Source organism: Adiantum capillus-veneris, chromosome 1 (genome assembly GCF_014529385.1).
Source record: "Adiantum capillus-veneris isolate H3 chromosome 1, ASM1452938v2, whole genome shotgun sequence".
Lineage (NCBI taxonomy): Eukaryota > Viridiplantae > Streptophyta > Polypodiopsida > Polypodiales > Pteridaceae > Adiantum > Adiantum capillus-veneris.
The window spans coordinates 75731379-75749378 of NC_140931.1; the positions used below are offsets into that span (position 1 = coordinate 75731379).

Consider the following 18000-nt stretch of genomic DNA (forward strand, 5'->3'; position numbering starts at 1 on the left):
CCTATTCATTCCAGCAGTAGAAGGTCGACAATGTCACTGTTTGCCTCATCGCCATGTTGGAATTGACCTTCATCTGCAGTAAAGCCTCTGCGTCTTCCCGGTGTAGCAATCATAGCAGCTTTGTGTGTATGTCCACCTTCAACTACCTTACTCAGCTCGTTTCTACAGGCGCAACTAGTTATGGCCTAACTCTACCCTGTTTCACTGCAAACACATCAAGAGAAACTTGGACACATCTCCTCTACATTTGCAGCAGCAACATATTCTAGCGTGCGGTGAGTAAGAAGTGCCACATTTTAATCTTGAACGATGAGGACACAGTAAAAAGGAACACACCGAAAATTGCATGCTGCCATGGGAATGGCACGTTCCCTCGTATTATAAAAATTAGGGAGGACTGTGCAAACTCTCCCGTGCAGGGACACCACCATGTTTTCTTTTTTTTCTATAACATAAGAAGTAAAGAACACATACAAATAATTGGATTACTCTTAGAACCTTCAACATTGTGCTATTACTTTTCTAACGCTTCATACTTATTCTTTGCAAGGGACATTCAGGAAATCAGCTATCGCTCACCTCTTCCCAGTTCAAAACCCCACAACAGCACAATCCAGCACCAGGTACATGGTTGTTTCAAACGCTTGAACTGTTCGTTGCTTAGACGTGACTAGTAAGTAAATATAACAAGGTTCTCATTGCATTGAATCATTAAGATTGAGTCCGACTTAAGCCTTCAATGGACCATCACCGAAAGCGTAGGATACACCTCAGCAGATCGAAAGCGAGACATCGCACTTCAATCAAGAAGAAGGCTAGATTTCTACCATGCTCACAATCATGGATTGATATCGTCAATTTAGTATACCAATGGAGTTCAGACGTTGCAGCAATATTCAGACCTTTAAGCATATGCTTTGTTTGTGGTGTAGTTTTCATCCAAAGAAGTGCCTCTTTTGATTGTACTCGAGCTCCAGACAAGACATCGATTGCAATGTTTGCTAGCAATCTATTGGTATCCAGCTTAGAGGCTACACAAATAGAAACGCAATGGGTGCAGTGCTCCACTTGTGAGAACTCAAATGCACGTCGCAGATATTGTGTGCCCTTACTTCCAGACTACACAAGAAGAATATGGAACGGAAATCAGCTTCACATACAGCTGTCGAGCGTCATTGACATATCTATCAATGCCATCTCAACAGTGACAACAATTGCATGAGGTACACTAGACAGACGTTCAATATTAGATAACCCTCTGCTATCATGGAGTAAAGAGCATAGAACAACCTTCACAGAGCAAGATCTAGCTACATCACAAGTGGCGGACATAATTGCATTCAATCTTGAGAACAATTTCGTACTATAGAAGTATATGTCGATGGCTGAACAACCGAATAAGAAGCTTGGCCTCTGCATACTAAGTCAAGATAGTGTGAGCAAGATCATTCAACAACAACAAGACAACGCACCGTTTGCACCGATGGCGCAGCTTGACACAAGTTTGATGTTTGGTATCATTGAAAACATCGTTGAACCAGCCAGGAGAAGAGCATTCACCACTAGCGATACTTACGAATTTGCTTCTCTGCAGCTCTGTGGCCGTCAACAATTGCTTGAGAGAACAGTTACTTTCAAGCCCAACGGCATGCCAGCCGCATCAAGCTCTGTGAATGACATCACAATAGAGACAACAGCGTTTCCATTCCTGTTCCCTTTTGGGAAAGGCCAATATGATGGTAAAATCAACTTCATTGTATATGTAAAGATACGTGCATCGACTCTGTTCTCCATTTACACCCTGTACAAGCCATACCTGCTCATAATGTACCAACTAAAGCGGGCACTTATGTTGGCTAACAATACACACACGAGCTTGTTGCAAAGGACATTGACAACTACAAGCGGGCCAATCGTACAACAACTGACGAAGATACTGTGAGACATGTGCTTCGGTACAGCACCCCTTCCAACACCGTAAGAACCTAAAGGACTTGATAGCAATGGTGGACGAATGGGGAGTGCCTGATTTCTTCTTGACTTTCACTGCCGATGAGGTCACAGACATAAGATGGCCTGAGATTGACACGATCGAGCTAATTGCACGTCAATTGAACGCCTCCTTCACTTGGACAGACTGCCCAGTCGAATGCGCCCTCACCTTCCACTCTAAGTTCCAAATGCTTATGTCCAAATATATACTTGCGAAAGGCGTGTTGGGCCGTGTGCAACACCACTTGGTTAGATATGAGGTCCAAAATAGAGGATCATTGCATGCTCATGTCATATTGTGGATGCATGAAGAAGACAAAGAGCAACTATCTGCTGAAATAGCTGCATACATCCCGACAGAAACTAGCTCTGTGGTTTTGCCAGAAGTAAGCCGGCTCCGAGAACTCGTACTCAGGAAACAACTTCACAAGTGCCGTACAAGTTGTTACCACGGTCAAAGAGATGGAGTATGTAAACACGGGTTTCCATTTCATGCACAGCCAAATCCAAACCCAGTCTTCAACGAACAAAATCACAGATGGCAATACTTCAGGCCTCGACATGAAGACAGAAATGTCGTACCGTACCACCCTACATTGCTTTTGCTATGGGGTGCACATATGAATATACAGCGGGTCATCAATTCATCGTTGTCCTACTACCTCTTGAAGTATGCACTCAAACTTGAACCAATGGGCCATCTCAACATCCGCTCAGAAGATGTAGAGCGCTTAGGCCTAGGTGGCCTTGACACTAGAAAATTGAAGCTGATCTCAGCCTCTTTACTATCGAAACCTATCTCAACAACAGAAGTGGCATTAAATTGTTTGCAAATCCCAATCATTTCAAAGAGTGATAGCGTCCAATACGTCGACTCATCACCCCCGGCACTATGACAACGAATCATTTCTCACAAACAATGATGTCGTGCTGCACCTTGTTGATCTATATTGCGCACGACCACAAACTCTGGAGAAGCTTACATTCTACGACTTCCACAAGAATTACATAGTGACGAAGGGAAAAGAAAGGAAAAAAAGTATTTCAGTGGAGAATACCTACGGCCAATTGCTGCCAGCGGCAACACCGACTGGTCCGTTTCACAGACTTTCACAGAGGGCATCATCCGGAGGCTTTCTTTTACAACGTGCTGCTAAAGAGCATCACCTTCAGAAATGAATCCCAGCTGCTCTCACTGGAGAACACGTCCAGCTCATACTATCTTGAGTGCAAACTTAGAAATTTGATACTGACAGATGAGGACCTTGAGATGTACATCACAGAGTACACACAACGAAATATGCTCATGACAGATCAAACACAACAATTTCACAACATGATACTACAGAAGACATCCTCAACAAAGGCTGCCTCATTTCAATCTCCAGATGTGCAAACAGACTACGAGCAACAGGACACGTCATCTCATATCTCTGCCCTTCTAAACGAGCTTCAAAACGTCCAAAATGCGTCACTGACATTTGAACAAGTAGAGATCTACAAGAAGCTCACAGCAGCAAAGGGTGGATTGCATGTGATCGCAGGCACTTCTGGGAGTGGCAAAAGCTTCCTCATAAGATATATCACAAGCCAGCTCATAATGCAAGGGAAAATTGTCACACTCGCTGCTTCGACTGGTGCAGCAGCCACGAGGTTAAGCATCATCGCAACAACTGTCCATTACCAATTCAAGATACCAGTGTGCACACAACAGTATCCCCTGTCAATCTCCCAAACTGATGACAGATACGTTAGTATTAAAGAAGCAGACACGATTATCATAGACGAGATTTCTATGTTGACAAAGCAAACTTTTGATCTCATAGTATGACAAATTGTGAATGTCACCAATGGCACACTGCTAGACCCATTCAAAGATAAAAAGGTCTTCTTTTTTGGTGATTTGGCACAGTTGCCGCCTGTATGTAGGCATCAAAGTGATCACTGCTACTCATGCCACATCACAAGCTCCACTTATTGGTCCATTGTTACTATGTACATTACGTTTTGCTCATTGCGCCACGCAAAAGATATCTCTTTCATAGAGTTCCTCAATACAATAAGAGTCGGGCTCCCCACAAAGAAAGAGATCCACGATGCACTTGGTGACCACATCATAAAGCAGGATCAAATAGAGCAACACATGGATAGGAATATGACAATCATTTGCAAACACAAGAGTGACGTTTGATATTATAATAACCTTCTCTTGGAACGCTTCCATCGGCATAGTCACATCATCCAAATCGGCCTCAAGACGAATGCACACAACGTCCCTGAGCTCCAAGCATGGCTTGAAGATCCCGACTTCCACGCAATTGACAGAATAGCAGAAGGAGCAAAGGTGCTGATAACAGAGAACATAGAGTTAACAATTGGAGCAGCCAATGGATCAATATGCCGCGTAGACAAAATCCTCCAAGATGAAGAAGGAGGAGTCAAAGCAATCAAAGTCACACTGGACACATCCAAACAGGAACTTACACTTCGACGGTCAAAGCATAGCAGGCGGACATTCAATCGGCACTGGTACCATAAATCCACATTCCCAATAGCTCTTGCCTATGCTATGACTGGACACAAGTCCCAAGGCGCAACAATCAACACCAACGTCTTGCTCATTGTAAAAGAAGTTTTCGCCCCTGGCCTTCTATACGTGATGCTATCACGCGTCACTGAGTGAACCCGACTACATTTACTACAGCTCCCTATGCCAGAGATGTTCACACCATATAGATTTTTGACCATCTAAACGTGAAAGTTTCCTACCCCCTCTTCAGTATCAATTCCTCTTTCTATTAAACTGATTGAATCGCCTTGTAACTGCCTTGTATATAAAGTAGAAATTTTTGTTCAACTGCTTATCTTCTCTTCTGTCGACTTGTCATGTTCAATATGTTGCATTGTTGAGACATCTTCCCTATCACCCCTGCTCACTCTAATCCACTGTGACCATATTTTATCCATGTGGATGGCATATTGCTCACTAGACCAAATAAGGCCAATTTGAATGCCTCTTTTGAGATGTTAAATTTGGGGCTTTTGCATCATTATTTGGCATACAATTTAATAAGGTTGATGGAGGTATTCCTTTGTGTCAAACAAAGTATATTGAGATGTTATTGCATAGATTCAACCTTGAGGATTGCAAGCCTATTGCTACCTCTATGGAGACAAATCTTCATGATGATGGAAATTACTTTGATGTCGCACTCTTTAATCAGGCTATTGGTGTTAGGATTAGGGTGGATAAAAGAAAGTAGCATTGATGCTAATGGCATGCTAATCACAACACTAATTTCTCAATGGAAATTGAATGGAGTATAGGCACAAAGTAACTTAATTACTTGGTTGAAAATAGGTGCTTATATAGCATTAGAGAGGTAGCATCTACTACCTCATGCATGACAACTTGGAGCAACCTATTTCAAGATCCAAACTCAAATTTGCATATTTAGGGGGGTTTATTCATGCCTACATGGCTCCTACATGTGATATTATGCTCTAGAAATTCTCTGCATGGGGTAGCCTAGGACCAAGGCCTCTTTTGGAAATGCTACACATGCCATACATCACTTAGGATGCCCAACATACTAGGGACATGCTCCATGGTGACTTTAGGACAAAGTCCATGAACCTTGCAACCCTCCGCTTAGGGTTTGGGTTGAATACAACTCAATATCCACACAAGATGACAATATCCACTAAATAATGACAATATCCACTAAGGATGACAAAGCCTCCCCTTGAACTAGAGCAGGTACAAATATTCAGAGTTTGTTGCCGTCTTTGTGTTCTTCCTTTGCTACATGGTTGATATGGGCTTCTTCTTCATAGTGTTTTGATTTACTTAGACTTTTCACCTCATGAAAAAATGCCATGGAAAATATGTCATGGGGCATGTCTTACCATTGAGGGATGGTAGTGTCTAGACCCCTCACATCCATACACACCATTTAATCCTTTATCATGCCTTAGATGTGTTGGAATTAGGGTTGCACAGAAACACACACAACTTGGAGAAGATGAAGAAGTTCAAAGCACACAGCAGAGAGTATATTGCTTAGTGCAAATGGAAAGATAAGTTATCCCTAGAAAGATGGGCGTATATACAATGCACGGGGGGAAAAACCTCGGATAAATGCCGCGACGGTCACTACCACATATATGGTGAGAAATCCCCCTTGGGAGTGATGCGGTGAACGAGAGCTGACAAGTAGTGTATAGGAGCCCAAAGATTTGAGGAAAGCTTAGCACTTCTCACCAGGCAATGCCTTTGTGAATAGATCTACAAGGTTGTCCTATGTCGACACATAAGCCAAGATGATCTCTCTAGCTAAGAGTATCTCTTTGACATAGTGATAATGCACCTCAACGCGCTTTGTGAAAGCATGAAAAATTGGGTTCCTTGCTTTTGCCAATGCGCTATGACTGTCAGTGTAGATGATGTTGGCAGTGTCATGTTTAACACCCAAATCAGCCAATAAAGAGTCTGAGCCATACACACTCAATTGTAGCTGTGAAGACTACCATATACTCAAGTTCACAACCAGAAGTGGCCACAACAGGTTTCTTCTTGCTCAACCATGATATGCATGAATTGCCAAGCATGAAACAAAAGCCACTTATGGACACTGGCGTGTCATAACAACCAACCCAATCTGAGTTCAAAAAAGCATGCAAATCTAGTGGCAATGATCCCCCATGGATAAAACAACCCAAGATGTAAAGTGCATCAAGTAGCAAAAGATCCTCTTAAAAACCTGCCAATGCTTAGACCTTGGGCTATGCATAAATCTGCTAACTTGTGAAACTGCAAACTGAACATGCGGTCTCATATTGCATATAAAAATAAGGCATCCAACAACATTTTGATAAAGAATGACATCAGCAATAGCACCAACATCATGAAGATTGAATTCAAACCTTTTTCCATTGGAGTAGCAATAGGTTTATAGTCCTTAAGGCCAAACTTACTAGTAAAGTCTCTATGTAGCTTGTTTGACACAAGGCAATACCTCAAACACACTGCTTAAATTGTAAGCCCAAGTAAAGATGCAAAAGCCCCAAGTCTTTCATTTTGAAAGAAGCATTCAAATCAGCCTTAAATTCAGCAATTTTGTCTCATTTGGGCCAGTAATCAACAAATCTATGCACATAGAGCGATGATGAGAGATACATCACCCTCCCGCTTGACATACAAAGTGCTTTTAGCTGGACTATTACGAAAGCCTCGTTTAACCAAATGAGTGTCAGCTTTCTCATACCAAGCACAAGGAGACTGCTTCAACCCATACAAAGTTTTCTTACATTTGCACACTTTATCTTCTTGTCCTTTCATGACAAAACCGCAAGGCTATGTTACATAAACTTCCTCAAATATATTACCATTCAAGAAAGCAATAGTAATGTTTGATTGATGTACATCCCATCCAAAGTCAACTGCTAATGCACATAGAAAACGAACAGTAGTCATATGACAAGTGGGAGCTAAAGTCTCCTCATAATCTATGTCTTTCTATTGTGCATAGCCTTTTGTGACAAGTCGAGCCTTGTAGCGATCAATATCACCATCACATTCATGTAGGCACTTCAAATCCCAGGCGCAGGTACTGTGATAGATGACAGAAGCCCCACTAGATACCCCCAAATTCCCCTTCCTGCATGATAATATCTTTGAGGTTCTTCGGGATGAGAACCTTGAAAACCTCAAGGTCACTGAGGGGAATGGGATTGAGATAATGGAAGAAAATAGCACGAAAGTGGGCAGTAAATAAGAATTCGTTGAAGTTGAGGAGTTTGTGCCCCTCTCTCAATAAGGGAAGAGTTGGTCTGCCATTCTCGGAACAATATGAAGGGGATCAAAACCCAAAAGAAGTGCTCACTCTTTTGGGAGGAAGTCAGAAGAGGCAAGGGTATCATCTTTTGGGCCATCCAAGAGCATAACCTAGATGCCACAAGAAAAAGAAAGCAAGAAGTTGGTAAGAAATTGGTCCTTTATGGAGAGGGAGCTAATGGATTCAATGGCGTCCTCTCTATTGTGGATAGGGATCTTGAGCCAAAGGTGGCCTTTAATCATCCCTCTGGGAATAAGGATTAAATGGATTGATCATGTTGTCAATACTATCAATGTGTATGCACTGTGTACAACGAAGGAAAGGGCCAAACTATGGGAACACCTAAAAGGTATCCAGGTTGAAGGAGAATGGCTCTTGGTATGTGGTTTTAATATGGTGGAGAAAAGAAGGGACATAACTGGTACATTGAACATGTTAGTTGGATCTGAGAGATCCAAGTGAATTAGTTTGTGTGAGAAGTGGGCATTGGTAGACATGTGGGAGTTAGGCCCATGGAGCAGCATGTCGGGGTTTACATATACTAGCCTGCAATATGCTGAGACGACTTCTCGACTGGACCGCTGCTACTACTCCCCTACTCCTCTCATCAAGATGATTGGCTACCTGCAAGGCTGGAAATGAAGGTGATAATTTCACAATTCCTGTCAGACCACCTCCTATTAAGCATAAAATTGAAAAAAACCAAAGGAGCAGATCACTTCCCACAAGGGTCTAAAAAGCTACTTTCAACAGGGACCCACCTATTAAAAGACCCTCTTTCCAGAAGGTTGGCCCTCAAAGCTCTGAGCAAGCTTCAGAAAGGTGTGGACTTGGAAAGCCCTAGGGCTTGGGATATTTTCGCCAATAGTGTTAAAAAAGGCATCAAATTGCAGGTCTTAGAAGAAAGAAAAACCAAAAGAAATGGCTCTATTAGCTCATTGATGAAGTTGAGATCTTAACCACCAAAAAACAGAAAGGCTTTGCCTTAGAGGCCGAGCACAGAAGATGGCTAGAAGCTAAAGCAAAATTAACCAATTTCCAACTAGAGGAGGTGAGGAAGGGAAAAATCCTTTCTAGAGAAACCTTTCTCCAACTAGAGGAGTCTAATCGTACACACTTCTTTAGGGCCCTCAAAGGCAAAAGAATTCGGGGCCTGGTCCACTTGCTCACAAATGCGGATGAAAATGACATTGAAAATCTTGATAGAATGGCATTGTTAATACCCAGCCACCTGCAATAGATCATACGCCAGCTCGAGGCATGGTCCCTTGAGATAGATGACGCCAGATCGACTCTCCTTGGGAGCGTCAAAAGAATGGTATCCCACTCTACAACCAACCTCCTGGAGAAGGCGTTCACCAAGGATGAATGCTCCCTTGCGCTGCATGCTCTAGGCAAAGAGAGGTCCCCTAGCTAGGATGGGCTGACTACTGAGTTCTTCTTGGAATTTTGGGATGATCTTAAGTGTCCCATCATGAGAATGGCTAACGGAGCCCTTGGTGATGGGGTCCTGAACCTAAGCATCAAAAGAGGCCTCATTAAGCCTATCCCCAAACAAGTCTGTCTCTCCCAACTATTGTGGGTGCTTTTGAAGTTAGAAGATCAATAAAACAGGGATGCCCCTCTAATGTTGGCCATTGGATCCCACCCTCTAGTTACGCTACTGGAAGACACTGTTGCTAAAGGAGAGATTCAAGTATTGGCTCTACCTAATAATGACCAACTACTGTCAAAGATTTTTGCGGATGACTCCCTACTCTTCCTAAGGCTTGCCTTGAGGTTATCAAGAAGGCTCTAGAAATGGTGCAAACGTTTTCCTTAGCCTCAGGGTCAAAGTCTAGTATTGAAAAGTTGAGATTGATCTCTCTCTCTCCAAGAATGACTCGTTTGATCCGTCTATGTAACCGAAATGAGTTGCTCATCATTGATATCCTTGATACCAGCAAGGAAAGTGTCGATGCCATCTTCCTCTTGCATAATCTTTGACTCCAACTCTTTATGCCTCATTGCAACTTGCATGAAGACTAGCCAGAATATCCCAAGCCTATTTTGTTGAGCGAATGTGAGGAGTAACAATGCGCTTCACAAACAATGCAATCAATGCATGAGCCTGCACGTCTCTAACATCCCAACGAGATTGCTCAGTCATAGACAAAACAACTCTAGTAGCAACAGACTTGCCAAAACTTGCACCATCCTCAATAGAGCCTGTATCCATAGAAGGCGGATGTACATCAATGCCTTGCACAACACTATATACGCCCTTTGACACAGGAACATGTGTCATCATGTAATCCCACATTGGATAGTTATCCCCATCCAATTTATCCTCAGTATAGTAGCGAACATCTCGAAAACATCTGTGAACTATTGTCAGTCATGACGAATGACTACACCTGATGTAAAGACTGCCCAGAAAGAGGAAAATGAAGTAGTACTAATATGTGCTATATAACACAACCCAAAGAGGACTGTAAGGGACTTGTTTTGCAAAAAATTACATGACAAAAATTCTACACAAAAGGACAAAATTGCCTGCGTAGTACTGCCTGCAGTGGAAATGGAGTCCAAAATAAGCATGTTGGGTTGAAGCAAGAAAAGAGGTGCATGCATGTGAGGTGCCGCTTGCGGACCCACCAAGCACCTGTGAGCTGGTTTGTATAATGCTTGGAATCCGCCCAACTATACCAAAATGGCCACGAATTTTGACCAACTTGTGGGTCAACAATGGCCTATTATTTTAAGCAAGCTAGCCATGTGACCATCCCAAGTTGGTTGTGTGAGAATTCCATGAAGATGAATCATATATCACCCGTGTTGAGTGAATACACCCAGACCCAAAAATATAATGATTTCTTAAGATATGTGCATAGCGCAAGTATGGGAGCTTGCATCCTAAGATGTTGATCCAAACTTGTGAACTATCAATGGTGCCTACTTATAAGGCTTGCGAACTATCACTTGTGCCTAACTGTGAGGCTTGCATAAATTGGGTAGAATGGAGGTCCCTAGTATTACCTTAAGGTTTTGAAATTTGGATGGCTAGACCAATTTGTGGAACATCATAGTTAAATGTGTATGTGTATGAATAGTATTGGGATGAGTGGCCTCTAGAGAAGCTATTACCTCCATGTAGTAGTCGTATTTATTACAAATAATTATAGTGATCAAAATAAAAGCGAGACTTTGTTGGGTGATTGTTGTATAGACCCAAAACAAAGATGATGATATGGGATAATTTCATGCTTGGGTTTACACCACTATGCAAACATCTTAACCCTCCAAAATAAGATCTCAAGCTCAAGTGAAGTATCATCAATTTAAACTTATTTCAAAAGGCTTTGCCTTCTTAAATACTACACAATGTATTAACAACTATGATGCATTGATTTGAGTAGCTGATTTGGAGACTTTACATGAGAGAAGGTGAACGTGAGACACAAAGAGGAAGAAAGAACTCTACGATCTCAATAGCCTACTCAAATGATGACTCATGTTGGAGGTTAGTAATATAGCTTCTACACCACTCATCCTAAGGGCATGCTATTCATACAATGCTCAATCAATCGTTAAATGTCAGACAATGAGTAGTGCTAGGAACCAAAATTGTGTGAAACTCTTGGGAAATTGGACACCATTCTTCAAAATGCCAAGAGAGACTTCTAGAGAAATCCATAATGTCAATGAATGCAAATAAATAATTTTGTAGGATACGTTTCACTACCTACATAGTCAAAGACACTCTAAAGAGAAGAACAAGTGAAATGGTCACGATGGATTTCTAAAACAATAAGAAAGTGATAAAAACATTATATTGAGCTTAACTAAAATTGTATAAAGTGAAGCATTGTTCAAGAATGTCTCTTTTATTAAGCGATGGAGTTTCCTTCTCGCAAAAAGGCAAACGGAAAATACTAGCATTTTTTTTTTAAATTTACAAAATTTTTGAACTAAATTTTCATATATTTCATCGATTTTTATTCCCTTTACCATGATTCGCTCTCTCTCTCTCTCTCTCTCTCACACACACACACACACACACACATATATATATATATATATGTATGTGTGTGTGTAAATATAAATATAAATAAATAAATAAGTATATGTGTATATGTATGTATGTATGTATAGAATTTACTAGAATTATGCAAGGTGAAGCTTCACTTTATTATTATAAAAGAATAGAATGCAAGAGAATTCAAACCATGTGAGGATGTGAAATGAAAGGTGAAATAAAAAGATTTGTTTGATATTTTAAAACCAAAATGACGTTTAAGATAAGTCTCCATCATCACTGAAAACATTTGAAAGGATGCCTAACTCAACTCTCCTTCAAGGCTTCTTTTAGAAAGCCAACTAGTTGAAGGAAAAATAAAGGAAGAGACTTTTCACCTTCATGTTTCTTTTCATTTTCTAAACTCACCCTTTCCTTATGCACTTAAGATGTTTAGAAAGGATTTTTATTTTTTCAAAAATAGTACCATTTAAATTTAATGATTACTCTTTTTTTAAAGGTTTAGAATATATTATCACAAATCTTGTAAAAATGATCTCATAATTGAAAGAGTTGATTTTGCTAAACAAGTACTATAAATGATTATTGGATCAAGCATGGCACAATCAATACAACTACGCAAAATTAAGCACACATTTACCTCAACCGAACATTTCAAAGAGAGAGAGAGAGAGAGAGAGAGAGAGAGAGAGAGAGAGAGACTTACATTGCAAGCTTCAAAGGTGTCACCAAAATATATAGTGTGGCCAGCAGAGAGGAGAAAAAGGTTGTCAAAGAGCTCAAAAACTTCAGAGCTAGGTTGATGTATGGAAGCGATGACGGTCCGCCCATCACGAGCAAGTGTTCGAATGGTTTGGACAACAAAAAAAGCAGAAGCACTATCAAGCCCACTAGTGGGCTCGTCTAAAAAGAGCAAGCGAGGCCTCATGAGAATTTCAATAGCAATGCTTACACGTCTTTTCTCACCTCCACTTATGCCTCGCAAATGCCAATTTCCCACAGTGGTATTTGCACACTCTTTAAGACCCATCTCTCTAATAACACTCTCTACAATGGCCCCTTTTTCTCTTCGTTCCATTCTATCAGGTAGTCGCAACTCTGCCGAATATCGGATGCTCTCCCTCACTGTTAACGTTCCGATCAAATTATCATCTTGTGTCACATAGGCCTGCATCATCCAGTAAACAATGCCACAAAAGTATTAATTTTTCATATCATGTCTTTTTAGATACTAGTATAGATATAGATATATGAAATTGATGAATGAAATATTACTTTTATGCTAGATATAAAGACTATTCCTCTTTTTAAAAATCCAAAAGTTTTCACAAATGTTGTTTGACGTGTGTGTGTGTGTGTGTGTGTGTGTGTGTGTGAGAGAGAGAGAGAGAGAGAGAGAGAGAAGTTTTTAACGTGGTAGGAACAATCCCAAGAGACAAAGATCCATTCAATGAGTCTTGAACTACAGTGTCAAGTCTTGAACTCAAGACTTGATATTGAACGAGGAAGTGAGATAACCAGTCTACCACACTTGAATGTGTGTGTGTGTGTGTGTGTAAGAGAGAGAGAGAGAGAGAGAGAGAGAGAGGGAGAGGGGGGGGGGGGGGGGGGGGGGGGGGGGGGGGGGGGGGGGGGGGGGGTTTGGGGGGTTTCAAGTGTGTCCTTTATTATAATCCATCTTTATTTCCCCCTTCTCTCCTTAATGAAAACCTCCCTTCAATTGTTTAAAGCTTTGAGTTCTCCTGGACTAATACATTGAACTGAAAGCTTGTGATTTTAATATCCTATTCATAAAGACTTTTGTGTGCCTTTGTTTGGTTAGTGAGTGGTACTCATCCACTTCTTTTACATTTAATAAGTGTTTTTTTTAAATGCAAAAGAGACATATAAAAATGCTAATTTTTTGCTCAATCTTTAATGCACATCTCTCTCTCTCTCTCTCTCTCTCTCTCTCTCTCTCTCTCTTACTCCTAACAATAAATAGAGATGGCTTGTTTGATGATAGCTTGTTTAATTAGCTCAACTCAACTTATGTTTTAAGTGGTATCATGGACTTGACGGCTTTGCTACTATTTGTGTAAGCATAGCACATGAGGCTAACAATTGAACTTTTTGTTTTTATCATATGAATCGTTCATAGGTCATTGAAAGATATTTTAAAAAAACTTGTGAATGGTAAATGAAAAGTAAAATTATGTAAAGAAGTATACATGAAATCTACATAGTAGCAGACCTAAATCATGTATATCAAATAAATCCAATAGCAAAGCTTACTCTCTTACTCTCTCTCTCTCTCTCTCTATCTCTATCTCTATCTATCAAACATGCACAAAAACTTTCACTCACACACATAGCAAAGATTGTACTAACCGCAGTCCCATAGCAAAGCTTTCTTCGCCTGCCATTGAGAAGCACGGTTCCACTTTGCATTGCATTGGATGCAAGCCTTCCTATAACCATTTCAAATGATATCAAAGTTAATATGACTCATTTAATCTCTCTAAAACCGAAGGAACTCATATAGTGGAAAAAGTTGTAAGTGCTTTTAGCTTCATATTTTCAAAAGCCAAGCAAATCCGCTATATTCTATTTAAATCTTATTCTAACCATGCAGTGCACAAAGGTCTATAGAACACTATATGTGCAGGCAAGATGACATTTATGACATGTACAAGGAAGCATTGCTTGATCATTTTCGGCACAATTGTCATGGAATAATAAAGATGATCTTGAAGCTCAAAACCTCATGTTGCTCAGCTTGAAAGGCCAAAAGTGATTAACATAGAGCTTGAGGATATTCTGTCCTTTTTGTAACCTTTAACATGAGGACTATATGAGATTGGAGTTGAGATGTAATGATCTACTTTGCACATTGAGATGAGATCATCATGGTTTATGACATATAATATGCCTAGCAAACTAATGCACAAGTTAAGACCATGGTTGCAACAAAAGCGTCATGAAAATCTTGTACCTCTAGTGATAATCTCTCAATTAAGTTCAAAATTGATGGTTCACCTAAGATTGATGATTTAGATGAGCTTGACGATATGCTAGTCCTTGCAACCTCCAACCTTACAATCGAATGAAATTGGAGTTAAGATGCAATAGCTATTTCGCACGTCAATGATAGATCATCACTATTACAAAGCATATAAGATCCCTTGGGACATCTTTGAGCATGGAGGCGCGGCTCAATGCGTTGAAGATATGATGTCATGCCGAAAGCAATGCATTATTTAGGGGGGTTTGGAGTTTGCTCTGTAGCCATTGCTAAAATAGTGATTACTTAAAGCTCTAGGTAAATTTTAGAGCCGATAGTGTTTGATGTCAGGCACTCCCGGTTGATGTGGGGAACAAGGTACACACTAGATGTGCACTGCAATACATGGAGGGTTGCACTCTAGCCTGTACAAGGAATGTGCAGGATGGGGCTCTAATATGCCTCTAGCAACTATTCCAAGTATAAAAGACCATGCTTGCAATCTTCTATAAATTATCTACTAAGAGCGAAAGCATTGTATGGTTTAAGTAAAGCAATCAAAATAATTTTCGCTATGAGCCTGTGAAGAAACCTTATCCTTGTGTGAAAACCTTACGAGAAAAACAAAAGTGGGTTTTCAGCAAAAGAGCACCTTAATTGCTCAATCTAAAGGGACCAAATTTTGAGCAATATTACCTGCCAAGGTATCCAAGAGGGTGGATTTGCCAGAGCCAGAGGGACCCATGATGGCCATGAGTTGGCCCGGCTCAGCATAGCCGGTTAGGCTATGCAAAACAGTATGTGGGGGGCGACCGCCGCGTCGTGACACCACTTGAACCGTCAAGTCTTTCCAAGCAAGTCTCGCCGAGACGTCCCCAAGCGCCTGTGTATCAGTAGTCATCTTCCACAAGCTCTCACTCAAGGGGCTCAAGCCCCCAGCTCCTTGCATGAGCTTCACATTTGTGAACATGTTGGGCTCATGTTGTATATCCATTGCGATTTGGGTGGCGGCGGCGCCTGCACGGCCTCCACATCTTCCATGTTCTACTGCTTTCCTTGTTTGTTGGGCTGCTTCTTCTTCTTCCTCATCTTGTCCTTCTTTGCTCCTGGCTTTCTTTGACAAAGCGACTCCCATTTCTGCAGCGGATTACTCTTGTTGCGTTAGCAGCTGCTGCTGGCAATCCAGCTATGCGCTAATGGAGATTGTGGTTTGTGTGTGTGTGTGTGTGTGTGTGTGTGTGTGAGAGAGAGAGAGAGAGAGAGAGTTTGGTACTCTATGTATGTCTTCACCAGGGGCGGCTATGAGTGCTCGCAAGCATTAAATACAAGTTTTGACACAAGGTTGTGTGTGAGAGAGAGAAAGACCAGCAGAATTGCACATTATACAAGAGGCTTAAAGAGAGGCTACAGGGGCTGTCGTAGTTGTGGCTGGAGGATTGAGCGAGCGAGGTAGGTGCATTGGCGCCTCACCGTGGGTATCGTCGTCCATGATTGTGATATTGTCACCTGAGGCGTCTCGAGTTCAAACCTGGCTTCAACAGTATTCCTAATGTGTCAATTCGCAATGAATACTAAGGCCCCTGTCACATTGAGACGGGCATTAACAGGCCACGCTGATATGGCGAGAGCCATAGAAAACGTGAACATGGCCTCGGGACTTTGTCATAGGGACGGGCAAGCGAGGTCGGCCAAGTTTTTCTTCTCGCGGCCAATTGCTAAAAGGTAGCGTGCGAACGAAGCTAATACGATTTGACCTATGCCTAGCACTGCCTAGCAGCGTGAAATACGGACGCCTTACCGCTTGGCTATACTGGATTCGTTGGTTTAGTTGGACTTCTGTTTAAAGAAAATGTAGTGTGACTTGAGTTGGCTGAACATCTTTCGAAAAGGGGGATAGCCGCATGCCCCAATGTGACAGGGGTCTAAGGCCGCTTTAAAACCACAAACATTACACACATATACTATCTAAGGCTAAGTTGAGACGAGCGCATGGATTTAAATCATGGGTGACATGCAACATTTGGGCAAAGAGGCGTTTCGCACACAGCAGGGTGGGGGTAGAGGTGCGACATCATCTATGTTTTCTTGCTGATGAAACCGCATCCTGTGGCGGGGGTTTGTGTAACTCCGCCTCTTTTGGTAGAGTTATTGATAGAGAGCGGGTGTAGAGAACATGAGAGATAATCTCTGTAGCAGGGACCTCAAGGATTTCATTGACGTGATCACGATCGTGTGATTACGTTAATAACACCAATCACACAAGAAAAAAACATGATCACGTTAATTGTTAACGTGATCCTGATGATGACCTGTAAAAACCAATAGGTCTGGTTAGTCCATCGGGTATAAAAATGTTCCCTCAGGGCCCGTCGGAATTTTTTTTTATTTTCTCGATGGGCCCATCGGGTAAAGGACGTTGCCCGATGGGCCTATCGAAAAAATAAAAAAACAAATCACTTCTAATCGTGGTGCTTTGACTAGGCAAATCCTTGGGGACTGTATCCGAGCGCCAGGTACAATCATCTCCTTGTGAATTGACCTAAGGTTACATAGTCACATGTCATTTTTTTTGGGCCGAACGTGATTCTTAATACGGTAACTACTTTTAAAAATATTTAAACTATTCACCGAACATAAAGGTACAAAACCAAAACGATTGAGAATTTGGAGAGTCATGCTCATTGCGATGAAACCATTGGTCCATAAAAGGAATGAAGCTGGTTTTAAAAGATGAGCATATGTAAATGACGAATCGATAGTCAAGGGTCGGATGCCCTGTACTAGTGTACTGGGTATATAAAGATCCTTGAATCCTTGTGTTTTTCACCATCATAGATTTGAGTTGATATATTGCCACTGCACAATATAAGACCTATCATTCTTAATTGGGTGAAAATAGCTTTTATATATTAAATTGGATGCATAAGGGGGCTACAATCCTTGACCAGATACAAGTAGTCCTCAATTGTGTGATTGTATTGAAGATTTCATTGCATTGTTTTATGCATTGGTTTATATAGGGAGTGCGTTATGTATTACGAAAGATTGTTAGTGCATGACATGACCAATCATGGATATTATTACTTTCGTGTGTGTTTTTGTAAATAATTATCATCTTTTCAGTGTAGAAGTTGATTATTCTTTGTAGCATTTAAAATAAATGTGTCTTA

General features: G+C 41.2%; 1 protein-coding gene across 1 annotated transcript in view; it reads right to left on the minus strand.

The window, feature by feature from the left end:
* LOC147464994 (ABC transporter G family member 11-like) overlaps positions 1-16197 on the minus strand; it is a 62055-nt gene extending 45858 nt beyond the window's left edge. The window contains exons 1-3 of the mRNA XM_086517381.1: positions 15527-16197; positions 14218-14297; positions 12554-13015 (exon numbers count right to left, since the gene is read on the minus strand). Coding sequence (XP_086373507.1) covers positions 12554-13015; positions 14218-14297; positions 15527-15965 — 981 coding nt within the window. The 5' untranslated portion in view covers positions 15966-16197. The remainder of the gene's footprint in view (positions 1-12553; positions 13016-14217; positions 14298-15526) is intronic.
* Between the last annotated feature and the right edge of the window lie 1803 nt (positions 16198-18000).